Consider the following 27,185-nt stretch of genomic DNA (forward strand, 5'->3'; position numbering starts at 1 on the left):
TGCGTAGCTCTCAGCACATGTCATAAAATATAAGTAATGAGAGCTGAGTGTCTGTGTGTGGGTGTCTTTCATTATGCATGAACTTCTATTTAACCTTTGACTGTATACACAAACCAAAGTGAATTCACATTACAGCCTGTCTGTCTGTGTGTGTGTGTGTGTGTGTAATTTGTATTTATGCGTGGATTTATGGGCGTGTCTGTGTGTGGAGTAATTACTAATCGGATGAGAGTTTGTACTATTCAAGTTACGCCACACATTATGGAAGAATTAATTACACAGCGCGACATTAATTTAAGGCATGAGTCAACTGATACATTTACTCTTGATTAACACAACTAGTAGTGGAACAAATGAAATATATTTACTGAGTAGCTGAGTTCAAATCGATAACGTTATGACAACTTTTGTTGTTGCTGCTGTTGTTGCTCTTGATTTGATTATCAATAAAGTTTCATCTGCCTGGAAGTAAACTTGTACAGTTTATTTTATAGCCGATGCCGTCACGCAGATAATTTTTAATTAGCATTTGTCTCGTTTCAACATAAATAGCATACATAACCAGATATTGTTGTGTTCGTCTGGAAGACAGACGACTGAACTGAGCTGAGCTGTGGGCAATCAAATGAACCAACAAATTGCAGTTAACCGAAATGTCGTGATGCGGCCCATGTACTTAATGGGCGTGGCACTAAAGCTCAACATAAATAAACAGCAAAAACTAATTGGTAGCACTGCACATGTGTGTGTGTGTGTGTGTTCTGCTTGTTTGCTTGTGTGCGTAATGTATATTAAATGCTTATTGTCGCCTAATTACGCACACAGACAAATTGGACTGGGCAACATTTTGCTGATCAAATGGGTGTGGGGGCAGTAGCAGCACCATAAGCTCGTCTGGCATTAAATCTTAATTAACGTGGCTTGCATACACACACACATATGCTATACAGTAAATTAAAATTACCAAATTATTTGTTGATTAATTGCTAAGACCAAGCAATGTGCAAATAATTTCGACGAGCGTTATTCATACGCATATTTAAAATGTTTTTTTTTTTTCGCACTGGCATTCGATATGGCATTAAAATTTAACGCTTCGCAACGCAGTCGCCATATTATTCAACAATAATAATTATAGCCAATTCAATGGAAATACGTTAAATACAATTCTTTACTGACATTTGCATTTAATTGCAGTTTTAATTGAGCCTATTATTGTTTAACGCTGCGTATGCTTAATATGCAGCACTCGCTGTCGTTATGTCTGCGTGTCTGTTTAATTAAATAGTTCATGGGTAGTTCATGGGTAGGTAAACAAGAAAGCAAGGTTTACTTTTCTGATATAATAATTGCAACATAATTTATTCCAATTAAATCGGCTTTGGGGCATTAACTATAAAAAAAAAACCTTGTTAGCTTTAAATGAATACGCAAATCAAGCAGCAGAGGTAAATGCACCTATGTGCAGACATCTGAGTGACAGGCACACACACAGGACACCGATACACTGATTAAGGTCTGGAAGCCTAACAAAGCGTTTATGGCCATGATTTGACTGTTTGTGGTTAATTTTGACTGCAGCAATGCAATGAAAGTGGCAACACTTTGAATGGGATCCATGGGTTAAATTTCCACATTTTGGCAGCCCCATTGTTGGCCACTCATGATTGTGTGTGTGTGTGTGTGTGTTTGCGGCCATTTGACAGCTTCAACATTTATTGGTATTCATTTTAAGCTAGAGGCGGCAGCCCATAATATTTATTTGCTACCTATATAAGCCGCAGTTTGGCAAATTTTATTTTATTGTATGAATGCAATTAAATTGCAATTTTTGGTTTATGCACCAAAAAATGTTTGCTCATGTTCATACGAAAGTGCAACAATGTGGACTATGCTCAACCCCAAAGCATGTTGCATTTAAATTGAATTTAGTTTACTAAAATTAATTTTAATCTGTGCAAAATATTCAAAACTAGAAAAAAACAATGCGACTGCATAAATATGTAAATAAATAAACTGACAGCGCAACAAATGCAAAAACCTCAGAAAGAGCCTCACACACAGACACACATATACACACACACACACACACACACACACAGATTTATTCAGTCACGAGAGGCATTAGCGCTGAATACGGAAAACTCATTAAAACTTTAAATTGAAATAAAATAATATGCGCAAACATACATATGCAGGTTTATATATTTATATACGCTTATGCTGGGCAATGCAGCTCTGACTGTATGCGTGTGTGTGTGTACTTAAAATGTATTTTACAATTTAGTAACAATACACGACAAATGGCAAAGTTGTAAGCTTTTAATGAAAATTTAAAAGCCCTCAAAAGAAAGATCTATAGAACAATATTCGTTTGTATTGAGCAGCAAAGAAGATTATTCCTTTTATATTTGTGAAACAATCGTTTGTATATTTATACTATTTATCTTCTTTATTCTATTGCGTTTGTAGGTTTTAGAAAATAGAAACGAGAGAGTAGAGTAGACTGGGCAGGTGCAAACTCAAAGCCTGCTGAGTTTTCAATTCCTTGATTATGCAAATATTGCTATTTATACATATATCTTCATTGACCTTATACACTTATATGTGGTAATAGTATTAGTTGGTAGAATAACTAGTCAGGCTTAGTTAGTTTACATTTTGTTGCCAAGATGATGCTCAGTTTATCTGCAATCTGCACAGCTGCTTTAGCATTGATATTTGATTGATATATAAGTTTGAGCTACAAATACAGGTAGTATACTAATTGTGCTTATTTAATAGATAGAGCAAATAGCATAGTCAAATATAAAGTTGGCAAGTTCAGTCACGCTAAATTGAGTTTCCTTTTATTCAGAATTCTTTATTCAGAATTCAAATTATTCGCTTCTAATATTTCTATACAAAACAGTCAAAGTATTTATTAAGTTAAAGATAAATACAACTTAAATCCAATTAGTATTAAAAGCAATAAGATCCCAGTTTTAAATATATTTGAAATGAAGTCTCTGACATTTTTTTTATTTGTAAAACTTTTACTACATAAGAAACTTTATTAGATAAAACTTACTGACTTCCAATTATATAAGACAAATGAGTCTACTGCTCAGCCCCCCAACCACTTTTGCTGCACAAGTGCCTGCTTTAAAATATGTTAATTCTGCTTGTGTTTTAATAGCTTTAACTGAGCACTTTCAATTTAACAATAACACTCGCATTGTCGTCAGCAAGTTGATTTGGCATTTTACAGAAATATTTGTATGTATATTAGGCAGGCGCTCGGTTGGCTTACGCAGCAATGTGGAATTGCCGGAGTTAAGGCAATTCCCCGTTAGCAATGACCTAATAAATTCATTTTATGTTTTTCTGTGCTGTTTTTTTTTCTCCATTCTTGTTTTCTTTTTGTGTGTTGGTGGCGCCGCCTACGTCGCCTTGGGTCGGAACAAATGCCACCCGGAAATGCCGACGGCTGTGGCTAACGCTGCGGCTGCTGCTGTTTCCGTTTATCAGCGAGTTTAGTGCTCCGTTTCATTGATTCATATACAAATACAGCAGCGAACGTAGGCGTGGCTGCAGGGCTGGGGCCATTTATTGAGCTGCGCCATTAGCTGCACTAATGATCCATTCAGCAAGCTCCGGGCCATGGCCCATATTCAAATGCACAGACAGCCATTGTCAATATGTTTAATGGATTATCAAATATTTAAACAAGCAAAACATCAGTTGAGCATTGCTTTTCACTGGGCTGCAAATGCATTAGGCAAAACCAATTAGAAGCTTGTGCACTAAAGTGTTAAAGCTTAAGCTGAAGTTCTCATTTATAAAATGCAAGTTATCAACTGCAATAGCAAATAAGATATGTGTTAACCTCAGGGCTGTGCTACGTGGCTTTGATTAGCAATCAGAGACGACTGCCAAGCCAGCACACACAGCTATTTACCTAAGCTCGATTGCAGGGCAAAGCTGCAAGCTGCTGCCAGCTACTTCTACAAACAGTGCACAGAATTTTTGCTCAAAACTTGCGCTGTATGTCAGCAGCTATAATTGAAGCTGTCAGCTGCTGCTCCGTCAAGGTAGCGTGCTGAAAAGTAAACGCAACAATCAAGTACCAAAGAGAAGAAAAAAACAAGTTCAACTGCAACTGAAATTACAGCCCAAGGCAACGGAGCACCCAGCAAGGAATTGCTTGAAACAAGAGATGCAACGTTGAAAAAATGATTAAGTTGAAGCATTAAATTGTAATGTTAGCGTTGCTGCTGCTTAATAATTGGAAAATGCTCAACAGCAGTCAACTTTATTTTTAATATTAAGTATACGCATGAAAGCAGCGCAGCTAAAAGTAGTGCTAAAACTCAAGTATTCGTTGAGTTGTGCAAGCAAATTTCATGTTATGTTACGTATACGCTTCATATATTGCGTATACGGCATGTTTACCAGCCCGCGTATTATTTAGTGCATGCTGCAACTAGAAGTGACTTCGATTAGCTTGCTAAAAAATTCATTAAAAACTTTTAGCAAGCGACAACGTCTGCTGGGAAGCCCAGCTAAGCAGTCAACTTGAATATTTTATAAACTGTCGTTAGTTTGCTCCTCGCTCTGCTTCACGCCGCCACACACCGTGTCAGGTTATACAATTTGTTGCAGCCAGAGCAAAGGAAAATAACGTGCAACAGCAACAGCAACGAAAAAAAAACAGAAGCAGAGTAAAGAAATAAAAGCAAATCTCTTGCATAAGTCTGTAGTTGTGGGAGAGCTGCGACTGCAAAATGTTTTGGCTTGTGTTGATGGCGACGTCTGCGCCCGCAGGGCAAACATCCAGCTAGGCAGCAGCTAATAGACGGCGACGTGAGCTCAGCGCACTGCTGGCCCTGGCGCTCAAGATGAATGACCAAAATATATAGAGCGAGTGAGCACCGAGGTCAGGTGACCGCTTAGAAAATTGCCAATGTGAAAATCAATTTAATCAATTTGCAGCAAAAAATAATCAAGCGCACACAGAATAATATCAACAAGAAATAAATATATTTTGAATATTTATTTATAATTTAACTAGTTTTTTGGAAGAAATTGGAAGTTTGGCAGTTGCTATGGCTCTGCAGCTGATTGAATGTGAAGCAGTTGTTAACTGGAATTCTGTTGAGAGATTTCTTTTTGCCTTTTGCCAAGCATCAAACTCAAACGTATGGAATATACATATATGTGCACAAATACCAAAATTGTGTCTTAAGCTGGACTCAACGTGCATTAGCAACACGCTGGAGACGTGTGTCTTCTCCTTGGGAGTGGGTGCGGTACTGCGGTACTGCTCAAGCAAAGGCAAACCCAAAAGCAAAGGCAAAGGCAAACAAAAAGCCGCTTTGCTGCCATTGTTGCTGCTTTTTTGTGCAAGAAGGCGAAACAAAGCCTTTACACATGTGTCAAGATAATAATGCTGCCTGAGCCAAGCCAAACACACACACACACACACTCTCACACACTGTTAGTACTTTGAATTGGCATCGCTGTTGGGTCGGAGTCGGAGCTGTAATCTCAGTCCCGCCTGCTGTGTGAGATGCCGACAGGTGTGCACAATTTTCAGTTGAAATCACAGCTACTAGCTTTGACAATCTCAGCCCCAGTGTGTCACATATTCAGAGAGCCTCAGCCCTTTCACCGTTCTACGTACGTGTGTGCGCGCAGACAATGGCCAAGCCCCAAAAAAAAAGGTCAACACTAGCATTGGGCTTTAGGCCATGGGCAACTGGGAGTTCAGCATGTGCCCATTGCTGAGTGAGAGCGAGAAGCATCCTAAAGTAAAAGCCAAAGATTTGGGCTGTGCTGCTGGCGCATGTTATTGGACAGCCGAAAGCTGTGTAAATAGCATTTAAAGCCCAGCAACGAGCCTACTTTATAGTTGTTGCTACCTGCTGCTGTCACTCTCTTTACATGTATTGTTGTCGCTTTTGTTGTTGTTGTTTGTGGGTTTGTTAGACGCAGAGCAGACTGAGCGTTTGGAGTTTGCAGACAAGCAGCCAAATGGAATAGGCATGTACAGCAGTCATATGAGTCACGGAGCAGGAAGTGGAGCTAGAAATGAAAGCAGCAGCTAACACGAATTTGAAAGTCAATAGAGCCCTCTAGCTAAAATGTTTGCTGCATAAAACAATTGTAAATTTAAGCAAAGAATTTTAATTGCCCTGCAAATACAGCAATCAATAGCTGATAACAATCGATGGCCTATAGGAAAGATGAAGTCGGTATAGGAAAGTTAAGCAACTAAATGAAATTTGCAAATATTCTTCAGTTATGGCTTTCATATGATACAAGCTGTGCTTATATATTATATACAATTTATTCCTCTCTGTTTCTAAACTTTATAATTTTATTATAATTTTTTTGTGTAGGTTTTATTAGTTCACATTTTGATTCAGAGCGCTTATCTTAATTGCTTAATTTAAATCTTAAAAAAAAATTAAAAATAGATACAAAGCACAAATTATAATTTAAACGTTTTGATACAGACTTCTTTAATGAAACCTGTTGAGGCAGCTAGTCTAAGCTGCGGCCTCCCTTTGGGGCTCAGAGCTACGCTGTCTAATGAGTTTAGGTGGTTATTTTTTTTGCTTTATGCACACGACATGACGTCGAAGGTTAGAGGCCAGAGTAAGGCTGAAAAGAATTTAAATATCATGGATCAACTAGAACCGGGACACAGTTCCTCGAACTCTCGTTGCGGCGACCCGTGAGCGTTCCCAGGAGCAGTTGTGAAAACAACACGCGTCTACATACATATGCATAAATTTTACGCACAACTGAATCGCGATGATGGCGACGAAGCTGTTGTTGTTGTTGCTGTCTAACGCATGTGTGTGTGTGTGTGTGTGTTGCGGTTGTGTGTGGGGCGTAACTCGACGCATACATATGCAACGATTGGGTGCGGAAATCTGCACAAAAGCAACGTCGCAGCAAAAAAGTAAGCCACGCGCACACAGACAGACACGCAGACACACACACACACACATGGGGCAGATACAGTTAAATAGACAGGCTGACAGACGTTGCTGGGCGTGCAAAATTCAGAGCCTGCCGTCATTAATCTTTATTTGTGCCGGCGAACGCGTGAATAATTTAGCTACCTAATAATAAATCATTGCAGCCTGTGCATTAGTCGACTGTCGCTCAGACTCACACACACACTTACACACGTGTGTGTGTCACACAGTCGGACTCTCTTTATCTCCCAGCGGAAGTGCAGAGTAACATGCTTAAATGCTTATCAAATTTAATGCGCCCTCCCCTCACCTCACCCCAACCACAAGTCTGATGAGCATTAATTAATTGCCAAGCGCCAACGCCTTAAATATGTCGCAACGTGCCAGAAATTGCGTCTGCTGAAAGTGTAGCGCAACTATTTCCACTGCTCCAAACTTTACTAACTATCTAATGTAGTTAAACATTTGTAAATTTTAAGTGATGTGCTGCCACAAATTGTTGTGCATTAAAGTTCAGCACTGCATAATAAGTGCTTAAACGAAAAGTTTTGATACACACTGCGTATGCGGAATATTTGCTGGCAATACGACAAATATTTGACTCTACCACATGCACTAAATGTGTCTTGAATAAAATGTAGGCTGCTGCAAAATTCATTTAGTTTGTTGCATAGCAAATTTTTAATTAAACATTTAGCCTGCACAAATTATTGATGCCGACCAAAAATTCCCAAGTTGTGACAACAGCAGGTGGTGCCAGCTGGACTGCTGCTAAAGCATAGTAGTATAAATATTTGGCCAGTTGGTGTCATTCAAATGCAATAAAATATTCAAATGCACAATCAATAAATGTACTAAAAATTGTTGGTAGTTGTTGTTTTAGTCTTTGCACTGACAAATTATTTGAGGCTATATTGCCTGCAATTGGAATTTATTGAGTTTCAGTTTTGTGTCAGTTGTGCTTGCCTTGCCTTTTGCCACACACACACACTCACACACATAGACAGTAGGGTTTTAAATTTATATTTTTAAAATGCCAACGTGTCATGAATTCTTGTTGCACGTTGCAGTGCAGTTGCGGTCAATTGCAGTGTCAAGCTAGCAAATATTTTCAATTAAAATCATTTTGCCTTTCTGTCTCTCTCTCTCTCTCTCTCTCTCTCTGTGTGTCTGCCTGTCTCTCTTTGTGTCGCTTTAATTGTGTATGCAGATTATATGCAAAAAAGTTGCATTGTTTGCGGCCATAATGGGCGTGGCCTACACCAACTGGTCAACAATTTGTGGGCTCAGTATAAATGCTGGCCAACAATAGCTTACAATTTGTAATATGTGCCTGACCACATTTAGTTGCAAATTTGTCACATTTTCTACCTCCTGTTTTCTTTTTTTTTGAATATTCCATCGCTTGTCAGTTGAAAATTGCAACAAATTAACTGCAGCAAATCGATTAATTGTAATTTTATTACCTGCACTTGAGACTAACTAAGCTATATATCCAATTACTTATGACTTGAGCCGCTTTGTGTTTTAACGAACTGTCAGCTGAGCAACTAATTAAATTTTAGTTTATCGCACACTTTGCATTGTGATTGAATTGATATTAGTCAAACCTAAATGCAGTCAATGCATATCGAGCATATTTGCTTGCATTGTTGCAGAGCAAATTATAAATTAGTGTGGCAGTATGAGGGGGGAGGGGGGGACGCTGCACTTCAATAGTTAACATGCCATTAAATAATGTCTGCCTCTTGGCTATTTAATGAAGTGCAATTGCTGCAACGTTCTAAGAGTCTGTTATTGTTTGCATTCACAAGTGAAGAGCACAGAGCGAACGAGAGCGGCGGGGGGGTGGGAAGTCAACAATATGTTTTGCACAGGCCCTTGGTAATAGTATACTTTTGGCTCACATGGCTGTTTGCATTGTCAAGTGCATTAGCATATAACAATATGGCAAGAGAAATTTAATATGCTGCCAAGTAGCATCCATACATATATTTAATTATAATATTTGTGTTTTTGGTCCGACTGGTATGCAGAGTGGAAATATTATTTGAATTATTGTTATTATTTGGCCAACAGCAATTTATAGTTGAAATAATGGCAACTGAAGTTAACCGAAATTGTATAGAAATTGTTGTATGCCAATCGATAAATCAAAGTATCGAGGCTGCCAACGCTGATGAAATTGCATTTGAGTAAGATTTCCACTTAGTTTCAAAGATTCATATTATTTTTCGTTGCAAATATTTATTATACGTGCTGTTGTTGTTGTTTCTTTAATAATTATTCACCAAGACTGCAAACAGTCAGTGACTTTACATTGAGTTCAACTTTGACACGCTTGTGTACGATTAATTTCAATTGAATGCGAATGTGGCGCAAAGCTAATTTAAATAATTAAATTTTGCACTCCCTTTTGAGGTATAAATTTTCATAATCAATTGTATAGTCGCCATATTGCATGCATAATTTATGCACAATATTTGGACAAATAATTGTAAATCAACAATTGTAATCAAATATTTATTGATTCGACTAATGGCATATATGTATGTGGCATAGACAATGCCGCCGCCGCCGCCAACAACAACAAAAATAACAACTGACAACTAATTATGTAATGCAATTGCAGAGCACGCAGCCACACTCTACACCACACCACATCACCAAAAACATGGTGGCTTAATATGGCATCTTTAGCCAGCAGCGCATAATTTAATTATAAACTTCACTTTTTTATTTCTCATTTCAGTTCTGTGGGGTGCTGGGTGTTGGAGTGGTGGCAACATAAGCGCTGCTAAGCTGCAAAATATTTAATTAAATATTAAACTATAATTTTGTTAGATGTAGTAGCATATAAAGTTTCAAGTTGCCAAAGCTCACCAACCAAAAAGCAAATACAAAAAACTAAGAGATTGTTAATGGCAATGGCAAGCGGCAAGCGTATTGGGGGCAGAGGGCAAACAGTGCGCGTGGCATGTGGCAGCAACTTTTGTACTAGCTGCATAAAAAACTTTTGGATGCAGCTTAAATACTCTGTGCATGTGTGTGTGTGTGTGTAAAACTCACAGCAGCATAATTAAATACATAATGAACAAGGCAACAATGTGAACAACAAGTGCATATTAAACTTACACATACATATCCATATATATATATATATTGTGCAGGGAGTATCTATGGCAACAACATGAGTAAAATATATGAAGTTAGCTCATTATGCCAACAACAACAATGGCTAACAAATTTGCATATTGTACACAATTTGTGGTTGTTGTTATTGTTGTTGTTGCAGCTGCTAGTGACAGTCACTTCAAATTTTCTGTGTAAAAAGGATTTTAGTACGCAATTGTTGTGTTGCTAATGAGCAGCAACTGTTCCATGGCTTATTAAGCTTGGTTTGTTTTTGAAAGTAGCCTCCAGTACAGTTGCCAGCAATTGGGGAATTTGTTTGGGATTGTAGAGAATGAAGCAAAGCTAGGTAGATAGAATTAAAACTTAAGTAATGCAAGCGAATTGCAGATTACTCTTTCAGCATAAGCAACAAAGCAAGCAAATGTTGGTGAATGTGCTGCAGATTAGTAATGCATTATAGCATGGAACTCCTATGTTAGTTTAGCCAATGTTTCTTATGGGCGAAAACCAGTAAATCGAACTGGTTGGAAGAGTGCTAATTAACACATAATAATCATTCAGATCGTATACAAATTTAAAAGCAAGCATATACCATCTTAATCACTAACAGAACTAACACTAAGCTCTACCTTTCCCTTTTTTTCTTTTTATGCTTAGCATATGAACACTTAGCTCGCCCTTTTGCTTCCTTTGCTTTTTAATGCTCAGGATACTGAGATACCTCAGAAAGATGAAGCTAAATTGGTTAGCCTAAAGTACGAAAGCGGGTTGAACGATTTATTGTAATTCAATAGTCAATATGCTAGATAGCTATATCTACTTCAGCTGTAGCTTTTCATTTAAATAGAAATGTAGAACAATGAAGCTCTGCTTTAAGTTACCTTTACAGTAATATTGATCAATCAATATGTCTTAGCTGTAGAGACAGCAGTCTGTTGGTTTGCACTTGATTTAAATGCAGTTGCTTAGCATTGCTTAATCAGATTGGCAAAAGACTCACTTAATCAACATTTTAATGACACCACATGTGTCTCTCTATGCGTTCTGTGTGTGTGTGCGCTTTATTGTCTAACATATACAAGTGCAAGACACTTGGATGGATAGACAGCAAGTAATGTGGGCAGGCAGGAGTTGCCTCAAGTTGTTAGCACACATGTTTACAATATGCCAAGGCAGTCGACTTGAGCACCCAGCAAACCAAAATGGCAGCTGTGCAGCAAACACAGACACACACAAACACACACACCCAAGCAAATAAACATACATACAAACGAGCGCAGAGCAAAGTCAGTGCTTAGTCACTTAGTCAACTGGCCGCCATTTTCAATTTGTCAGTCATCAGGCAGTGCCAAGTGCAGTCAGCATCTCAAACAATTGTCTGTGTGTGTGTGTGTGTGTGTGTGGCGTGTACTATGTGTTATATGTATTTGCTTTATTGTGTGCATGTCAAAGTCATCGTGTTAACATTAATTAAATCCAATGCTATAGAACAAAGTTCCTATAGTCTCGCATGGCATTTCTCACACCCACAACCAAACTCACACACACACCCACACACTCTTGCCTCACTCGCACATTCTATACTCTGTGGTTTTGTTATGAGTTTTGATTTGAGTATTTTTCATTACTGCATCAGCTTGCGCTTGTGCTTTTTACACTTTGAGCATACTTTGCCACATATTTGCCATGTTAATTAAATTTGAAAATATGCATAGCCAATAAATGGACTTTGAAGCGCGACAACGATAAGTGTGAGTTGCGAATTCTTAGAAAATACGTTGTAAATAAGCATTTATTTGTTTACTGGAATACTTGGAACGCTGTTTGCGTTTTTCCTTACAATTGTGCGCATGCTGATTAAAATTTATGTAAATTTAATTAGTTTTATACATTTATACAAATTAATTGTGACAACATTCGAGGCTTTGATCTTGCAGTCTACCGTTAATTATGACTGGCATGGCATGCAGTTAAAAAATGTGTGGCTGCTGTAAAATATGTAGCATACTTTTCAGCTGAGGAACAACGGCCAACCACACAAAAGGCATGCGTTTAATTATTTAAATTTAATTTCATGTCATATCAAATTAGTGCCACTCATTTTCACTCCAAGCACGTTTAACATAAAAGCACAACATGCCAGCACCCACACAGCTACACTCATGTGTGTGTGTGTGTGTGTGAGTGCCAACAGTTTTTAACTCATTTCCATTACGTGCAGATGCCAAGCGCACCCGTTAGCGTTCACCCTTGCAATGTTAGCTGCTCGACTCTCTGTTCTGTGCTGTTCTGTTCTGTTGTGTCTGGCGTAAATACACGCCATAATGTTGATACCATTATGTTACCTGCATATTATGATTATAATAATTATATAAGCGCCGCCGACGCCGACGCTGCCGACGCTGCCGCCGCCCGCTGCGCACGTTATTGAGAGCTCAAGAGTTGTGTTGTGTTTGGGGCATGGCCCGTCTGCGTGACTCAATGCAAAATCTAAGCGTGTGCATACAGGTGTACGGACATTGCATGCTTGACTTCAATTGCACACACACACACACACAGAGACAAACATATGCACATGTAACTCACGTAGACTTTGCATAATTGAATTAGCCAAGCAACAGCCAATGGCAGCGGCAATGGCAACGGCAACGGCAACGGCAGCGGCAGCGGCAACGGCAATAAAATGCCTCAAACAATGGCAAATAATGGAATATGAATGGCAAACCACAAAGCCAAAGCGACGTCCTCTGAGTGGAGTTGCCACTCAAGCTGGGGCACGCTCCAGCTACAAAATATGCACATGCAATGCCAGCTGAGCTGTCACTATGTTATGCAAAGGCTTCGGCTTCGGCTTGGGCTTACCAGGGGTCAACTGCTAATTGGTACAAGTTAATTGGCTGCATTTTAGGTTGCTATGCAAAGTCACTTACAACAACAACAGAAGCAATGACTAATGAATCTAAAGAGCAATACCCCCAAAACGAAGTTTATGTGCATTTAAGTTCAAAGAGAGATTTGAGTTATTTTGAATCATGCAGAAATGAGTTTAGTTAAAACACTTCAAACAAAGAATTTGTTCAGAATTTGAAGCAATATAGCATTGAAATTATAATTTCGATACATTTATTTAAGAAATTCTTTAACAAACCAAAAATCCAAGTAATAATTAGCTAAAGCTCTTGCGAACTCCACAATATGAACATCAATACAAAGCTTGTGGATTAAAATCATTGAACTAGCCACTTACTTTGTTTATAACTAATCAGTCGACAGCTACTCTAAAATATGAGATATAAGCTAAATTTGTTATTAGAACAATTCCACAGTTTGCCAACTGAATTTGAGTGGCTAAATTTATAGATCTGATAGTAAGTGCAATTTAATATTCTTGTTTTCTGTTTAGTTTTTAGTAAATAAACATACACACTCGCTCTCTCTCTCTCCCTCTCTCACTGCGTTGCTTTGGCAATTAAATACAGTGATTTAGTTTTAGCAATAAATTCAGAACTCCACAGGCATTCCACCCCACATAACAAATTAATTGCCATTGTGTTTTTAATTAACTAAAACTAAAATGGCCACTAAATGTAAGCCAGGACTAATTTGCAGTTGTGTTCTCAACTAGAAACCCACTCATGGTTCACTCTCTTGGTGTGCACGCGCTTGTTTTGTATTAATAGCTCATAAATAAATGTTGGCAAAAATGCGCTTATTGCTTTATTTGTGTATATATATTTTATAAATGGCAACAATTTTAAGCATGCCGCCCGCCAGCTGCAATAAAAACAAGTACAAATTATGGCCAGCAGCAAACAAAGCAGAGCAGAGGCAAAGCAAAACAAAATCAGCATAAAAACTTAAAAATATGGCCAGTACGCACTTGAAACAAAAATTTTCAGCTGGCCTTAAATCAGTTTAAGCAGCTCTTGTGCTCCCATTTTGTTGTTATTGTACTTTGCTTTGATTAAATACTTGTATATACACAATTTTTTTTTTCTTTTTTTTGCTGATGTCATGGCGAATGCTCAAGTTTTACTATTATTGCTGTTGTGGCTTGTTGTTGGACTTTTATTGCCGCCAGCCCCAGAGTAAAGTGTGCTGTCATTTATCGATTTTATATAGCAACCACACCTTACTGTAGAGCCACCCAAACCTTATCGCTAAAATTATTATGTATATACACCAGAGGTCACAAAAATCTGGACAATAATAAAATCAAATTACTAACTATTGAAAATCGTTTGTATATCGACATCAAAATATTATACGATTATACTGCTAGAATTGCTCGTTTGCTTTAAATTAACAATGAGTGTTTATACACTAACAATAGATAGTTAACATATAAAATAAGTGAAATAATTGCTGGATACGATCACTCACATTGGAGTTAAACTAAGTTTTGCTTTTTAAAAAAGATTTAAGAAAATCATAATAGAAAAGAAAAATAAGCAATAGGATTTCTTAATTTAAATTATATATATTTCTGTTTAATATCAAACATTATTTGATCCTAGCATCATTTGATTTTCTTTAAGTATACGGATTTTGCTGCCCGCCACTGTCTGATTTGTACGCAATTCAACTGTAATCTGGTCAAGGTTTTTATTGTTGGGTTGCGATTATTATTAAAGCATCTTGTTTTGTTTATCATCAGCATCAACAACAACCATGTGCTCGATCAATATTGATTTTCAATAACGAGAAAAATGGGCAAAAAAGAATATCTGCTTTGATTGATATTTTGAGTTTATGACTCAGTTCTCCAGCTGGTGTACTTATTATTGTATATAGTACGTTGAGGTATGAAAAATAATTTAGTGCGCTGACTTGAAGGCATTTATGGAAAGTTTCCAAGTGATTGTAAAATACAGAAATCCCTAAATGAATAATTTGTTGCTCGAAATAAAACACAAGTACATTTAATTTGTTTTTTAGTCGTTTGTATTTTTTTAGTTTGTTCCGCGTTGCTTAACCTAATTTAGTATTCCATTTGGAATCGATCAAAAAATACATATGCACATTTATTCACATTTAAAAAAATAAATTTCCCATTACAAATACAAGAATATATAGTATATGTAAGTATAAACGTCTGTATGTGTGTGTGTGTGTGTGTGTTTGTGTGTGTGTGTCATATGCATTTGAATTGTTATACAAATATTTCAATGTTTCAAATGCATAAATGCTAAAATATACGTTTGTGTGCGTTTGCATAAATATTTTGTAGAAATAAATAATAGTACGTATCGCGTTCTGCGTTTCTTTTCTAAATAAATAAATATTTATATGCATAGTATAAATATATTCTGTGTTGTTTTTTAACAAGAATAAAAAATAGAATATATCTGTTGTCAACAGCTTTTAAAGTGTTGCGTTTTAAAATCTATGCGACTTTCAGTTACAGCACATAACATTTATAAATAATTTATATAGTATATAGTTAGATATATATCAACAATTTGTATAAGGTAGCAAGTTGCTCTTTAAAGTTTAAAGATAAATGTAGCGTAATATATATATATATATAGTTAAACGTAATAGTTTGAGAGTTTGGTATTCTATATATAACAACAACAATCAGGGCATTAGACATGGCACATACAGTTCAGATTCAAATTCAGATCAGATCAGATTATATATGTATCTATATGTAGTAGTATGCATATGTATGTGGGGGGTTCCACGGTCCACGCTTGGACCGAGACAAAACAAATTCGAAATAAATTCGATTAGCGTGCGCTGGAAATTTCATTTCTGAACGCAGCTCTCAATAAAAAAATGTGTGGAAAACACAACAACAACAAGAGTCTACACAGTTGTACTGCTTGGAAAGCCTGTGCCTAGCCCCGCCCCGCCCCCTAAACAGACAACATGCAATGCCAGCAAGTTAAGTAAGAGGCATTCAAAAGTGGACCACTTGGACAAAGTTTTGTTTGTTAACCATCGAAGCAGCTCCCGCAGCAAAGGCAACCCGCAATACATATATAGATAGCTTCACACATATATGTATATGTATGCAGTGCCAAGGAGCGCACAAAAAAAAGTAAAATGTGTGTGTGTGTGTGTGATGGGATGCTCAATCCTTTTTGTTGAGAAAGTGCAGCACATAGTGCAGCACCAGATCGTAGCAATACTTGTACTCGGTCATGTTCTCAACGAGCTGTGGACGGTGTCGCCGCACGGTCTTGACGGCCTGGAATACATCGACTTCGCCGTGCTGTATGACCTGCTCGATGCACGCATTGGCCGCACAATAAACCCCAGCACGGCTGCGACCATCGGGCGAGACAACACAGACGGGTCCGTAGTCGACCTTGTTGCGCCAGATCTCAACCATGTTCATCAGATAGACCAGCGAATTGGTCGAGCTGGGTACTTTATGGCCCATGGGCCAGCAGGTAAGCTGAAACAGCTGGACGGTACGCGTGGGCGCCTTGACGCCCGCCATCATCTCGGTCAGCGAGACGATCTTCTTGTTGATCTTGAACTCCCACTGCTTGATGTTCGTATAGCTCTTGGACATGACATAGTGAACGGTGAACACTGGACCGTATTTCTCCAGCTTCGACTTGTTGGGCCAGAACGAGGGATACTGCTGAGACTGCGCCGGCGGCTGACAGAGCACGACGACAGCGGAGCACTCGTGATCGTAGACCAGCGACCAGAACTCACCCAGCGTATGCTTCATGGGCCATTCGGTGACAATGTACTCACGCGGCTTGGTGTAGCCATCCACGAACACCGAGTTGATGTAGTCCGTAAAGGCATTGCCCTGGAAACTGGTGAGATACGGCCGAAAGTTGTCCGGGGGCACGCAGAGCACGTCGCGATTCTTTTCACGATTGTCGGCGCGATGGCCGCCAGCGCAGTCGCCAATTGTGAAGCGCGGCGTTTGCTTGCAGATCTGATCGTACTCCGCCTGGTACTCGTTCATCTTGGTGCCCGAATTGCGACGCGCCTTGGCCTTGAGACGATCGGACAGCTCCGAGACGGGAAACCAGGTCTTGCCGCATATAATGTGCTCCTCAAGCGTATCGTAAATAAACTTGTACTGCTCGACGTTCTCCACGAGTCCCTTGCGCGACTGGCGCAGCTTCTTGAGATAGCCAAAGACATTGAAGCACTCCTCCTCCTCGGCAAGCTCCAGATTGGCATCAATGGACATGTAAACACCCGAGCGACCGCCGCCATCGCTGCAATGCACCAGAATGGGACCACGCATGTCCACATCCTCGCCATCGCGTATGATGTTGCCCACGACGAGGCGCACGCGGCGTCTGAACTCCAGCAGCGCATTCGAGAAGGGACAGGAGTGCGAGTACCACTCCGTATAGTGAAATTGCAGAATGAGTCGCTCGTCGGTCACTTCACCGGTCTCGCTCTTCTTATACAGCCGGAACGTGCGTATGTGAAAGTTGGCCAGCTGCTCCTCGCGCACAATGTTGATGTGTATGTCGCCATAGGTCTCGTGCACTTCCATGTTGGGTGGCCAGTACTGCACGCACATCACTTTGGCAAAGTCGAAGGTCTTCGTTAGCATCACAATGGCGCTAATGTTCTCCTGCCAGACCATGCGCCAATAGGCGTTCACCGTTTCCTCCACAGGTCCTTGGGTCACGATATACGCATTGGGCTTGAGCAGACTGTCCACATAGCTGGCATTGACATAGTCCGAGTCGGATACGCCCGGCAGCTTTTGCAGCACAACGCGATTGTAGTCATATGGAATGCACTTGGGATTCTGGTTCTTCTCCTGATTGTTCTTCTTCAGGGCATGCCGACAGGTGTTTGTCTCCACCTTGGCAGCGGTTTGAAACTCCAGTTTATAGAGCACTGGGAACTTGCGTCGCAGATCGCAGAGCTTCAAAAAATGCCGCACATCAATGGGCCCCATGGGTATCGTCTTCGATAGCGAATTTTTCTCATCGCGCGCCTCCAGCTTGATGCGATCGAAGCTCAGCAGTCCGCTGTTGAGCATGCTCAGTTTAATCGTATTCGGTATGGAGACTAGGCCACGACTCTTGCGCTGCTGCCGCTCCACGTCATCGTAGCGAGCAGATGACCTCGACCTGTGTTTGCTGCTCTGCTTCGTGCTGTTGTTGCCGCCACCACCACCACCACCCGCACTGCCATTGGCGCTGCCTGATTTTGTTGTTGCTGCTGTTGCTGCTGCTGTCATGGCTGTGTTGTCAACGCTGCTCTGCGTCGCCTCTGCTGACGCCTCTGCTGCTGATGCTGCTGCTGCTGCCGTCAACTGCTGCTGCGTTGTCATCATCAATCACAAAGTGTGAGTGCGACAAAAATACGTATACGTATACGTTATATATACGTGTGTATGTGTGTGTGTATTTGTGTGCGTGTTTGTGTGCGCGTTGCGTATAGAGGAGGAAGTAACCGATTAGTATTCATTCACTTGGCTCAATATTTTCTTTGGGTTAGTATACATGCTATACATTTGCCATTGCATATGTTTCAAGTTTTCAGCTTTGGAATTGTTGCTGTTGTTGTTAGTGAGTTGAGTTGAGTTGAGTTGCATTTGTTGTTCACCTTTTCCAATGCGTCGCGACGAAACAAAAACGTTTAATTTGCTTTTAAATCCACAATATGTGTGTGCACGCGAAAGAATTTTTAGCTAATTTCTTTCTTTCGCTTGGCATTTGTGCTGTATATGTTGCTTATATTTTATATTCTATTTCGTTTCGCCTTTCGTCACTTCACTACACGACTGCTGACTGGCGTGTGTTGGTCTCTACCAAAGACCAGCTGCCTCGCTGGGGCGAAGAGCGCCTTGCTTAGCGAATCTCACCACAGCCAAAGGCAGCATCTGGGACAGCGGGCATGCCGAAGAGCGCAGGCCGAGGCGAGTTGAGAGCACAGCCCAAAGCTTATTCACCATAGCAACATGTGACTTACGCTCCGGCAGCATTCGTTGGGTATTTTTAGCCAGGCGGGTGGAAAGGAATGTTAAGTGCGCACAGTGGATACCAATAAGTTGGCCTGTTGATAAAATTTCCATTTTGACTTGATTTGCTTATATGATTTATTTCAAATGAAGAATATAAAGAGTATTAATGAAATAATTACTCAATATTTCTACAATTATTTTAATATTATATTTTTTATTTACTTTTATTTCTCTTACAGTATTTAATTATTTTTAGTTAACTGTTGTAATCTTTGATGTGAATATTTGTTGATAATCCAATATATTACATAGGCATGTTATTTGTTTTCAAAAAATTATTTATTTGATGAGTAATGGGTATTTTGAAATTCAACATCCATGCTGAGCCCACTGTGCAATTTACCTTATAGTATGAATGAAAATTTCGATTTTCCCATTTTCCGCTCATTTCATTCGCAGCGAAAATTTCCATTAACCACAGCAGTTCGCCCTTAGTTCGCTCACGCTCACGCTCTTCTGTTCTCTTCTTCTCTTGGCGCCTGCGCCTTTTGGAGCTTTTCACTTTTCATTTTGTGTTTTGTATTTTGCGACTGTTTTGACGCTGTGTAATTGAAAATTCCGTTGATTTGAATGAGGAAGTGACGCTGAGGCATTTGTTGTTGTTGTTTTTGGCATTTTCGCATATATTTGTTGAATTTCCATTTTTAATTGGCAGGGCAATAAAAAGCGTTCTGATTTATAATGCTCCGTTAAGTTAAACAAAACAATATTCAAAGCAGTTTCGGTCAATGAATGCAGTAAATTATTATTTAAATTTCCTGTTATGGTCAGCTGTGTGTGTGTGTGTGTGTCGTTTGCACATCTTGTCTTTCATTGTTGTTTGCACATTAGAACACATTTTATTTCCGTATGCAGCGACTCTAAATAGCACTTGGCACTTGCCCCAGAGACAAAAGAGGAAGCGCTACGCGGCCCCGGCCGCGTGCCCCTTTTACACTTGTTCTTCTTGTTTCTTTTTTTGTTTCTTGGTTTGTTTGAAGACAAGCCATGAAGAGCAAGAGCAACAACAGTCAATGGCATGTCTATGCCATAATGATGTTATTTTTACATCATTATGATGCTCTGCGACCGCTGAAGTGGTTTCGAGGTAATTTCGAATTTCGAAATAATTACACGCGCGCCTCTGTCAAAAGAATGTAAACAAAGCGCTCTGTATACAATGCAATGGGTTGGGTTGGTCGAGCGTATGAAATAAGTACAAATATAAATTAAAGCAAAATATTATTATTATTGCAACCCCGAATACATTAGTCAGTCGTGGCATTGGCTGATGCCCTCTATTGATAAATGCAATTGGCATTTTTGTATACAAAAAATAAATTTATTTCAATGGAAATGCATTATGCTTTGATAAATGCAATGCATTGAAATATTTAGATATAGTTACTGGCCATTAGCAAAATATATGTAAGTAGTAGCCTCAAAGGATATTTGAATATTTTAGCTGCAATTTTGTAGTTTATTTGAGTTGCTATCGGGCATATTAAATGGAAAATAAATTGGCCTTTTGTATTAACTTAAATTGATATATAAATGCGCTGGCAAGTTCCACACGCTTGTTAAACTACTGCAAGTTGTGTGTGTGGGCTTTAAGTAAAGCTCTCTGGCTTATCGTAAACGGTACGCAGCTAATTTACGTTCACTTCAACGGCAGCACGGCAAATCCGTTGTGAAGCCGCGTGGCTCTTGCAAATTGCCCTCTACCCACCTAATTTGAAAACTGTTGACCCATTAGACAGACAAAGGACGTGAGCGCTGCCACGCGTCTCGCCCAAGCACTTAAGTATGCCAGCAGCAGCACACACACACACACACACACATTTATGGCTAAGCTAACAATGCGCTGACTGCGGTTGACCGCTGCTTAAAGGACTCTCGTGGTATGTAGGCCATAAATGCGTGCGGAGTACCGTTTGGGGCCAAACCGTGAACAAATTAGCATTAAATCAGCTGTAAGCGTGCGAACCGCAACAATAAGAATAACACAGCCACTCGGCTCTGTGCGTGTGTGTGTGTTTACGTTTATGTTTGACTTACCTTGCCGAATAAGGTGAGGCCGCCATGCTTCATATTAAACGTTGGCGCATCGGCGTAGCTCGAGTCCGCCCAGGGTGTGTGGCAAGTGGATGTCAGCGTCATATAGCGCACGCCAATTGCATAAAGAGTGCGCAGCACCGCCAGCGAGCCACCCAGCGAGTGGCCACCCTCGACGCCCGTGAGTGAGCAGAGCTGCTGGTTCTTGTGCGCCTCGATGATGTCTGCAACGAATATAGAATGCAAGTCGGGAATAAGTTGTACAAGAACTTTGCTTATTTCGAGTACTACACAAAACTTTTGAGTTGCCAAAGGGTAGAGCAGTGGGTTTGGTGGCTTGTTGCATTGTTTTTGGCTAACAAAGCATAAGTAACAATTGTTGTTCTGGTCTGTCATTTAGCTTAGCTGCCCCGTTGAGCTCTCTGTTCATTGCGGTCTCCGGCTGTCTGTCTATCTATCTGTCTGTCTGTCTGTCTCTCGCACTGTCAGTTTATCCAAACATGGCATTTGCTGCTGCCCTATGCAATATTTACGCTTGTCTTGGCCGCAGCAGCAGCTTTGATCTGTTTCATGTTGTATGGCCATAGTGCTATACTAAATATATATATTTGTGCTTTTTGCCTTTGTTTGCCAACTGCTTGTCAAAATACTTGCAAAATTTTCAGCATTGTTTTCAGTGCTTGTTGTGTTTTTTTTTCTTTCAATTTTTATGCTCTAGTTGAAGTCGAGCAAGTTGAGCAATGTTTGCAAAAAGTTGCTGCACAAGTTTCACTTCACTATATATATAGACAACATACTAATAGTATTGAGTAAGTAAGAGTGCACGAGTGGGTTGGATAAGGGAATCATTAAATGTCTGCATTGTTGGAAAAATTCACTTTATTAGCGTTAAAAGTTTAAATTAATTGTACTTGCTGTGGGATTACAGCAAAGTTCTTCAAAGTTATTACGACTAAACTATGAAGCTTGTGGAATGAAAACGATGCAATTTTGATAAAAGAGAAATAAATGGGTAAATATTTTGAAAAAAGCAATAATAATGTTAGTCAGTTAAAAACAAAACAAAGACAAAATACACAGAAGGCAACAATATTTAAAATTAAATCGAATTTAGTTAAGTTTTTTATTTTATTTAATATAGCAAAAGCTATCAGCGTGACGTATACGTAATATTTTTTCTATGGAATGTCTCTTAACATTTAACATTTTACTTAATTTATTTGACTTCAGAGCAGTTTACTTTATAATAAAAATTAGCAACGCGTCGTATACGTATTATTTGACTATAATTAATTATACGCAGTAACGTTTTTATGTCTTTTTGGTTTCTTATCCTTAACCATTCATGGCTGCAAATTTGAAAAGATAATTGAGTAACAATAAACAAAATGGAAATTAAAAACGGAAAACTAAAAAACTCAACTCTGATTAATGCATGAAATGAATGAAAAATATTTCACACACAAGCAAGTGGTTTTATTGTCTGTTTTACAATAGATATAGTCTGTCACTCGCCTGATTTATGGCAGTTACTCATATCTGCATTGTTAGCAACTAACAAAGCTGTCTTCATTGCACAACAGAATTTATATATAACGATAGTAATACATCTATATATAGAGCTCTATAGCTTGTTTGTGGTCTTGTAAATTTTGCATTTGTGTTAAATGTGCAATTTGTGGGGACACACACGTGCAGAGAACGATTCAATAATTTGTCGTTGCATTCAAATCAAGCGATGTAATAACATTTCGAAATGTCAGACACACAAAAGCGAATGGCGAATGGCAAATGCTGAATTGAGAAGAACGAGTCAATATATTGCCACAATGGAAACCAATAGAGAGAAATGGCAGCAGTCACAGGACTTAGCAGCAGTCAACAATAACAGCATTAGATCCCCTAGTGCTAGTGCTTATATATTGTTAGGTTGCCTTGCAGGTTTTCAAGGCAAGCAAATAAGCTGCGTAAAATCAAAAGAAAAACGCACTTCTATAGAAACTACTGACTAGCTGGCTGGCTCATTGTTGTTGCTGTTGTGCTGTTGCTGTTGCGGCTGTTGCTGAATTGTTGTGGGTCGCTCAGTGAAGTAAAATACCTGCCACAAAACCTGTGCTCGATGTCGTTGTTGTCGTAAAACCCTAAAATATGGAGCAAATAAACAAATATTCCAGAGCAAGAGCTGCAAACTGGTCGAGCTGCTTTCGTTGTTGCCCAGGCGACGGCAAAAAAGCAAGCAAAGCGGACTACAGAGTCAAAGCCACTAAAATGCGCCACGTGAGCTGGAAGCTCAATATTTGTTGCCATGGACCTGCCTCTCCGTTGCTGTCCCTGTTGCTGGACCCAGGCATGTAATTGTCTGTGACTTTACAGAAAATGGCAGCAATGTATTATAAATGTTGGTCGCATGTATTGAGTGCGGTTTGAGGCAAAGGAGCAGTCGCATGGATTCTCAGAATGCCTCTTGCAGTTGCAAAACCAAACTGCAAGGCTTAAAACGAGCTTAACTGCCAGCTGGCAAAATAAAAATGTATTTAAAACTAACGAATATAAGCACAACAATTGTTAAATAAGTTCCACCTAAATATTGTTAGAGCATTCGAATTAAAAAACAAACTACAAATCGACAGCAATTTATGTAAAGATGTGAACTGTTTAGGAGATACAAAAGTAAAAAAGGAAAAGCATTTTGAAGAATATCAGGCGAGCCCTTATTAGAATCTGTTGGTTATAATAGCAAATACGCAGTTGAGTTTCTAGGAAAAGCTTGTTGCCGTCCGACTTCTAAGAAAATATATGACCGCTTCGTTTAGAAGATGATGAAATATTTATTTATTCTAGAATGAACAAGAGAACTTATGAACTAGTTATGACAAGGGTTGCCACCTTCTTGCAGTTGCAAACATTGCCACATCAACAGAATCAATCTTTGTTACTCTATTTTATTAAATGAGACTAATTTACTGAAATTTTACCCTCAAAGCTTTTTTAATGCACAAATCTACACAAAGATCTGTTTCAAAGCAGAACATTTAATTAATTATAAAATTACACATTGGGACGTAGGCACAATGCTATGAACACAATTGTACTTAAAATTATTTAAATTATTAAACTTAATTTACATTATGACAACTGATAAGTATTTTACGAAATAATGTGGCTCACAATATTATTTTAAGCGCCTAAAGCTTAGAGAATATATAAATTAAATTGATACATTTTGAGTCAATAAACCTAAACAAATAAACAAAATTAAATATGATTTGATATTAGAGTAACAGCAAATAATTATAATACATAACAAATTAAGCTCTGTAATTATATTTGGCATATTGTTGCTCTTTGTTTTTCACTCATGTGCAGGTAAAATTAATCATTGTTTACGCCTGCAGCACTTTGCATGGTGTATAAATACATATAAGTAAAGATAATAGTAATCAATTAATAAGCTTTCAATCAAACATGATTGTTAGTGTGTTTTTTATAGTGAAGTTAAATACTTCATGGCCACGCCCATGGCGCACTGCTAAAGGCAACAAAGCATGAAGTTTTCACACACTTTTCTTTTGCACTCGAGTGAGATATGCTTTGGCACTCAGCTTACCAACTAGTATGCTGTTTATGTAGCGCTCTTTTAACCAAAGCCGTTGGCCAGCTATGCATGGGGACTCGGACTGTGTGGACTGTGACTTTGAAGTGAATTGCGAGTGACATGGCAGTCGTCAGTTGTCGCGTTGTGTTACGGTTCGTTAGATTTGCATTTTATTTGTAGCTGCTGCTGTTGCTGTTGATTTTATTTTGATTTTCATACTACAATCACATTGGCAGACCCTCAGGGTGAGCGGGAAGTGGTGGCGGCAACACGCCCAGTTGCACTCGCTCAATGGTCACTTGCATTCACATTTTATGCACACGAACGAGTGAAAGAGAGAGAGAGAGAGAGAGAGCGCAACTACAATTTCAGCTTCAACTGAATTTATTTGCTGTAGTTCAAATAAAATGTTGGGTTTTATTTTATGCAACAGAGCAGCTGCAAAAATTCACGTGTAGAAATGCCAAAAGCTTGCTTAAGTAGTTGGTTTCAATTCGTTTCTTTTGCGCTGCTTAAGTGGTGCAGCTTGAATTTATTTTCGTTTGCATTGGCTCAAAGCGCAAAAGGAATATAAATGTTTACGCAAACTGATTATAAAATGCTTGCTCTGCAGCAAATTAGCTCATTCATTTTAATTGAAATATAAGCTGGTGGCGAGCTAAGGTATTTTAAATACAGCTGCAGCTCAACTGGATACCAAATAGTTTTCATTGACATTTGAGGCGAACCAAGCATCAACTATTTTTTCTAAACTTTGAACACACATGCCAGCGAGTCCTGTCTGCTGCTGCTGCTGCTGCTCCTGCTGCATGAAGACATGAAAAAATTGTAAGTTTGCTAAACAAGACAGCAATTTCCCTTTGTTGCTCGCTTCCCCTGCTTTCGGCAATGAAGCTGCGCAAATTGTTTGCATTCTGTTTGATTCAATGTTTACACTTGATGCATAGTTTTTCCTTCTGCTTGTTTATCGTTAGTCAACAATTTAAAGGGTACAGGGGGGGATATAGCATATGTGGTGCTGATCACAATGCAGCTTGCATTTTACTCTCTTTGCTATATATATGGATGGCTTGCATTTCCGCTCATAAATTTGCTGGGTGGAAAGGAAAGTTTTCCTGTGTATGAATTTGTGCGGACCAGATGATTTATTGACATTTCCATTTGTGCCAGCATAAATGTTTCAGCGCACATAGCCGGAAGCGATTTGTTGCTGTTGTTAAAAGAAAACTGCGAGTGCAGCAGCAGCAGCAACAGCAACAACTGCAACGTTAAAAGATTTCCAAGTCGAATGGCAGCAAATCAAAATGCAAAACGGAACAGAAATAAAAATAAAAATACAGTAGCACAGAAAACAAAACTCAACTCAACTGCTTGAGCTGCAGTTACTGCTAAGAGAGCGAGCAGCAGCAGCAGCAGAAAATATGAACTACTCCTGGGCCTCAGCCTGAGTCTGAGTCTGAGGCGCAACTAGGTGAGTGCAGCATATCAAAGGAAATGACGCTAAAAATATGGCACGCGGTAAGAAGTGCTTGGAACGCTGAGGACTGCACAAAATGCAACTATTTGTGGCTTTTTTTTGGGCAACTCAAGTGGGCGTATACGTAATATTTGTGTGTACTTACCTTGCGCGGAAGTGCATGTGGTGAGCTGTGGGGAATAGCGATCTGTGAGTCTTTTAATCACATCGATTTGCTCCAATGTTAATTGCACTGCATCCCGATGTTGCGCCTCACATGGCACATAGGCGGCCCAGAACTGCAAAAAGTAGAGGGAGAGAAATTATTTAACAGCAATTTTGTATAAACATTGTCAGCAGGTGGCGCACAATCAGCTCATACATATAGTAACTACACTTTGCATTTATCGCTTATTGCTGCATTTCATTATTTGAGTTCAAATTCCATGCAGGCGAACCAGCTAATGACATGTGCCAACAGCAGCAGCAGCAGCAGCTACAAGCGGACCCTAGCCCCGAATCTACCGTTATGTACATTCCGCTCTATGCAATGTCCGTACAATTAACCCAAATTGTGCAAATGTTCTGGCACTTTTTGTCACTACGATAAGCTTGACACTATAACATGAACCCCACACACAGTTCTAAAAGCAGCTTGGGTTATACTAAATAGTTGCTCGAAACTTTCTGTGCAGAGAGCGCTCGAATACCCTGGAATAGTTTGGAGCTAACAAAAGTATATGAAAGCATACTTAATATATAAAAGAATATGCCAAGTTTCTGGCATTTAATTTTAGATTCAAAATTCATCTACTAGATACTCTTCTATCATAATATTATGCCATTGTGGGATTTAGGCAGCTGCAGTTGAATTTTAGCTACAGGATATAAACGAACGTACGAAAAATCAACACTGTTAACTTCTCTGCGGGAGTGGGGTGGGAGGTGGCACCATGTGGAGTGCCTCAGTTGCATAAACTATGGGCGCTCTGCAAAAATGGAATTTGTAGTTGTCTTTATTGTTGT

At 39.2% G+C, this 27,185-nt stretch overlaps 2 protein-coding genes across 5 annotated transcripts in view; both read right to left on the reverse strand.

Moving 5' to 3' along the window:
* LOC108607922 overlaps positions 1–27,185 on the reverse strand; it is a 64,177-nt gene that overhangs the window by 4,931 nt on the left and 32,061 nt on the right. For both annotated transcript variants that reach the window (XM_033294972.1, XM_017999035.2), the window contains exons 7-8: positions 26,326–26,458; positions 21,112–21,332 (exon numbers count right to left, since the gene is read on the reverse strand). In XM_033294972.1, coding sequence (XP_033150863.1) covers positions 21,112–21,332; positions 26,326–26,458 — 354 coding nt within the window. The remainder of the gene's footprint in view (positions 1–21,111; positions 21,333–26,325; positions 26,459–27,185) is intronic.
* On the reverse strand, positions 15,763–18,844 carry LOC108607923 (receptor-type tyrosine-protein phosphatase kappa). 3 transcript variants are annotated; one of them, XM_017999037.2, is made up of 2 exons: positions 18,657–18,843; positions 15,763–18,366 (listed from the first exon to the last, which is right to left on the reverse strand). In XM_017999037.2, the coding sequence occupies exon 2, from the start codon at positions 18,286–18,288 to the stop codon at positions 16,186–16,188; it is 2,103 nt and encodes a 700-aa protein (XP_017854526.1). In that variant the 5' UTR covers positions 18,289–18,366; positions 18,657–18,843; the 3' UTR covers positions 15,763–16,185. The 3 variants fall into 3 exon arrangements, with proteins under 3 accessions (XP_017854526.1, XP_017854527.1, XP_017854525.1); XM_017999038.2 differs by having other exon boundaries at positions 15,763–18,369; XM_017999036.2 differs by having other exon boundaries at positions 15,763–18,844.

The sequence above is a fragment of the Drosophila busckii genome, chromosome 2L (genome assembly GCF_011750605.1).
Source record: "Drosophila busckii strain San Diego stock center, stock number 13000-0081.31 chromosome 2L, ASM1175060v1, whole genome shotgun sequence".
NCBI lineage: Eukaryota > Metazoa > Arthropoda > Insecta > Diptera > Drosophilidae > Drosophila > Drosophila busckii.